The following is a 5,401-nucleotide window of genomic DNA, read 5'->3' on the forward strand; positions in this document are numbered from 1 at the left end:
TATATATACTGTATATATATATACATATATATTTAGAGATTTGACGGTCTCCCAGAACTTTTGGGGATTATTTAGGTTTCTTTGTTTATGTGTATGTTTTGGATAAAAAAAATTGGCCTTTTGTATTTTCTTTCTGTGGAAGCATTTCAAGTTTATTAAAGCTGAGCCAGAGTTAGAATCAGATTTCAGTGTTTTCTCTCATGTTATATTATGATCATGAAGCATATTAGAGAGTTAGCTGACCCACCACAGTGTATTGTTTACATTCAACTTGAGTACGTTTTATTTGTTTATAGAATTTAATTTTTAAAACTATTTTTACTTGTCTGTTAGTCAAACTTAGTTTTTTTTAAACTTTAACAACATTTAATCCATAAGTTGTTTTGTAAATTGTTTAAATAGTTTAGTAACTCTGACATTTCTCTCCAGGGGATCATAACATTGACGTTGAAGAGAACACAGAGCAAAGGATTCCCGTTTCCATGGCCATTTCCCATGAGAGTTACAATCCGGTGAGTGGCGACAGTGACGTCGCCCTGCTCCGGTTGAACCGCTCCGTCACGTTAAACCGGTACGCCATTCCAGTCTGCCTTCCCACCAAAGACCTGGCAGAGAGGGAACTCCTACCGGTTCGATACCACTTCTTGTCCGGCTGGGGCAAGAGGACGTCTGGGGGCAACGCCAACACCTCGCCGGGGGCTCCGGTGTCCCCCATCCKCCGCAAGATGGCCGTCCCCATCATCCCAAACTCCCAGTGCTCCCAGAAAGCCGGGTTCAACTTCACCGACAACATGCTGTGTGCCGGATACCTGGAGGGCAAACAGGAGAGCTGCCGTGGAGACGACGGCAGCCCACTGGTCACCAAGTATGGCCATGCCCACTTTCTGATGGGTGTGGTTGGCTGGGGGCGTGGTTGCACACACCCGGGATATTATGACATGTACGCTAACATGGCCAAGTTTGTGGACTGGGTGGAGAGCACCAAAAAGAACCCACCCACCACAACGACGCCAGTTCTGCTGCAACAAAAGCTTCAATAAACAACTAATTTTCTTCTCATATCGGAAGATTTATTTAGATAAAAGTAAATTAAACCTGAATTGATTGACGTTATTGTCCATTTCTCTGACTGTTAAGTTAAATTTATGAACTGAGAAATAGTTTCCTTTTCAGACAGAATAGGATTAGTCAATAAAACCAATAAACTTTCTTCAGTCAACTAAAATATATTTGTTTCTGTTTCAGTTCTAAATACAGTTTTCTGATTTTTTCACCATAAGTACACAAACATAAAAAAGACACGTTTCTTTTTCATTAATAAACAAAAAACCACAAACATCACTAAACTGACAATAAAAGAAAATGGAAAAAAATGAATAAAATCACAAGTATGGGACTCTCTGTGAGACTCAGCTTCCTGTTCTGCATGTTCACTTAGTTTTTTGTAAATAATTCTGTTGAACTAATGATTTTTAATCTTTTGTTTTCTTATTTTGTCAATTTGAAGTGATCTCTGTGTTTGTTTTTATTTAACAAAAACCCACAGAACCAACCTGTCAGTATCTGTTAGATTATTTTACAGAGATGTGTCCTCTTTTGTCAAAAAGACGCTCAGTTTGGACTCTGGACTCCTGCTGCTCGGCCCCCGATGAGGAGCAAGCTGATTGGCCAATGCTCGGAGTCGTTTACCATAAATCTTCTTCTGTGGTGTTTGCAGTCATATTCCCTGAAAAAGAAATCAAACATCAGTCATCCCTGTTGCCATGGGGACATCTACCTGTCAATCAGCTGGTTTCTACAGCTCCTCAAATTTCAATACATTAACATATGACATTTATTTTTATTGAATAATCATTTTAACTCACATTAGTCTTTCCTTTGTTACAGAAGTATTCCGCAATCATAGAAAACCCAAGAATTTACAGTTTTGGAATATTAGATAAAACATTTAAAAGTGTTTGTCTAATTTTGTTGTCTTTTATTTGTAAACACTAACCCTTCTTGCTATTTTGAAAGTTTGTCAGATTAAAACGCGTGTCATTTTAGCCACTTGTCTGGTAAAGTCATTTTGGATGGGTTCTTCTTTAGTGAAACATTTCATCTCTCCTCCAAGAGACTTCTTCAGTCTGATGAGTTTCAGGTGAACTCAGCCTTATAATCCCTGCCTCCACCTGGACAAACAGGATTTAGTCACAGGTGTAAGAGGACCATCAGCCAAACAATTGGTCATTAGTGGTTTGATTGGCTCTATTATTCGTGGAGGGTCATGTGACCCATCACCTGCTTATCAATGGGGCCCTGATTCACACCTTTTGCTCACAGGGAGCTGAGTCATACTTGCAATAACAGCATTGTAGGAGGAGGACAACTGGACATGAAGGCCTCCACCTCTATTTAATGGTGGACGGTTTTTTCTTCACAAAGATGGCTTCCTTTACTCCTCTCTCAAACCAATGTTCCTCTCTATCAAGGATGAGAACATCTTCATCCCTGAAAGAGTAACAGCTGATCTGTAGATGAGTGTAAACTGCAGAGTCCTGACCTGTGGATGAGTATAAACTGCAGAGTCCTGGCCTGTTGATGAGTGTAAACTGCAGAGTCTTGGCCTGTTGAAGAGTGTAAACTGAAGAGTCCTGGCCTATAGATGAGTGTAAACTGTAGAGTCCTGGCCTGTTGATGAGTGTAAACTGCAGAGTCCTGGCCTGTTGATGAGTGTAAACTGCAGAGTCTTGGCCTGTTGAAGAGTGTAAACTGAAGAGTCCTGGCCTGTAGATGAGTGTAAACTGTAGAGTCCTGGCCTGTTGATGAGTGTAAACTGCAGAGTCCTGGCCTATAGATGAGTGTAAATTGCAGAGTCCTGGCCTGTTGATGAGTGTAAACTGCAGAGTCCTGGCCTGTAGATGAGTGTAAACTGTAGAGTCCTGGATTGTAGATGAGTGTAAACTGCAAAGTCCTGGCCTGATGATGTTGCTCGTCTGTGCTAGTTCATTCTATTGAACAGTGGGTGTTTTGTTTCACCGTTGTATGACTGATCACAGTCCTCCTGACACTTAGCAGCATATGCAATATTACTCTGTTTGTGTCGGGGAACTGGATCTAGAGAAATTGCATTTCCTGTGAAAATCCTAGTGTGAGTGCTTATTGCTGAACACTTACGCTGAACGTTTAAAGCAAGTTCAATGGAAACACAAAAGAAGCTCAAATTTGCAGAAAGTAGCCGAAGTAGCTTTGGCCACTATGTTGGATTTTTTTTCCAGCTTCAGTATGTGACAGAGGTTGCTCTCAGCTACCAATATTATACCAATTTTTAGCTTATTACACTCAGTGAGTTAACGGTTAAAGCCCTTTCAAACTACAAGGGTTGGACAATGAAACTGAAACACCTGTCATTTTAGTGTGGGAGGTTTCATGACTAAATTGGACCAGCCTGGTGGATAATCTTCATTAATTGCACATTGCACCAGTAAGAGCAGAGTGTGAAGGTTCAATTAGCAGGGTAAGAGCACAGTTTTGCTCAAATTATTGCAATGCACACAAAATTATGTGTGACATACCACAGAGTTCAATAGAGGACAAATTATTGGTGCATGTCTTGCTGGTGCATCTGTGACCAAGACAGCAAGTCTTTGTGATGTATCAAGAGCCACAGTATCCAGGGTAATGTCAGCATACCACCAAGAAGGATGAACCACATCCAACAGGATTAACTGTGGACGCAGGAGGAAGCTGTCTGAAAGGGATGTTGTGGTCTAAAACCAGGTGTTTCAGTTTCATTGTCTAACCCCTGTAGTTTTCGCAACCATCTCAACCATTAGAGTTAAAGCAGAAAGTGCTCACTGAAGGACAGCGTGTGTTAGCTTTGTTAGCATTTTGTTATGGTTAATGGACTGTACTTGCTTAGCGCCTTTCTTCCCAACCAGGACACTCAAAGAGCTTCACACTACAACCTGTGTCCTCATTTACCCATTCACACAGCATTCTACCAGATCTCCTACAAAGCTAACATGTACAATCATCTATGGAGACTAATCAGTGCCAGTCACATTTATACACTGATGGGACACACATCAGAGGCATTGGGGTGAAGTATCTTGCCCAGGGACACAACAACTGAGACAGCTGGATGGGGGGTCGAGCCGGTGACCTTCCGGTTCCAGGACAACTCCCCTAGCCACTCTGCCACAGCCACCCCGAAGCTAATTAATTAATTAATTAATTAGCTTTCAGCATGTGATGGGGATTGTTTTTGGCTACAACCCCACCAGCAGTTTGCTCATTGTCTTTAAATCTGAGTCAGCTGAAGGTGAAAGAACTTATTTCAGTATGAAATAGATGAAATTAGTGGAATTGTAAAGAATTTCGAAACTTTAAAGTTGAAGTCTTGTTAAAATTCAGACTCTGAAGCTAAAATAAAAATATGTTTACATTTGAACTTTATTACAGAAATTATCAAAAACTGGTCATATTTATAAAGGTTGTGATTAATTTAAAGGTCATAAAACGTTTGTGTTAAATCCTCATTACCTGCAGAGGGCAGCGTTCATTGGCGAGATTAATAAATCACACTTAACTGCAGTGAAGAAGAAAATTTTTATTAAAATAGATCTTGCAACTCAAGGTAATTTTTTTAAACTCACAAGTTTGTATGTATTAGGACTTTGTATTGACTTCCATTAATTTAATTTTAATTTTAGCCTGACCCTCAACTGAAAAACTTAATTTAAACTTATTGGGTTCTGGTTTTGGTACCTAAACTCACCGGCCACTTTATTAGGTACGCCTTGCTAATTAGTGGCAGGTTGGACCCCATTTTGCCCTCAGAACTGCCTTAATCCTTCGTGGCATAGATTCAACACGGTACTGGAAACATTCCTCAGTGAGTCTGGTCCATACTGACATGATGGCATCACACAGTTGCTGCAGATTTGTCGGCTGCACATCCATGATGCGAATCTCCTGTTCCACCACATCTCAAAGGTGCTTTATTGGATTGAGATCTGGTGACTGTGGAGGCCATTCCAGTACAGTGAACTCATTGTCGAGTTCAAAATACGAGTCTGTAATGATTCACGCTTTATAACATGGAGCGCTATCCTACTGGAAGTAGCCATCAGAAGATAATACACTGTGGTCATAAAGGGATGGACATGGTCAGCAACAACTCTCAGGTAGGCTGTGGTGTTGACACAATGTTGTGTTGGTACTAATGGACCCAAAGTGTGCCAGGAAAATATCCCCCACACCATTGCACCACCACCACCAGCCTGAACCGTTGATACAAGACAGGATGGATCCATGCTTTCATGTTGTTGACACCAAATTCTGACCCTACCATCCGAATGTCGCAGCAGAAATCGAGACTCATCAGACCAGGCAACGTTTTTCCAATCTTCTCTTGTCC

At 41.0% G+C, this 5,401-nt stretch overlaps 1 protein-coding gene across 1 annotated transcript in view; it reads left to right on the forward strand.

Annotated features, from left to right (window-relative positions):
* Window positions 1-1,225, forward strand: part of LOC106517631 (coagulation factor VII) — a gene marked incomplete in the record, with an annotated part of 5,970 nt that extends 4,745 nt beyond the window's left edge. Inside the window, 1 exon segment of the mRNA XM_014008591.1 lies at window positions 430-1,225. Within this exon segment, the coding sequence (XP_013864045.1) occupies window positions 430-1,040 (611 nt within the window).
* Window positions 1,226-5,401: the final 4,176 nt, after the last annotated feature.

The sequence above is a fragment of the Austrofundulus limnaeus genome, unplaced genomic scaffold (assembly GCF_001266775.1).
Source record: "Austrofundulus limnaeus strain Quisiro unplaced genomic scaffold, Austrofundulus_limnaeus-1.0 Scaffold51, whole genome shotgun sequence".
In the NCBI taxonomy this organism is placed as follows: Eukaryota; Metazoa; Chordata; class Actinopteri; order Cyprinodontiformes; family Rivulidae; genus Austrofundulus; species Austrofundulus limnaeus.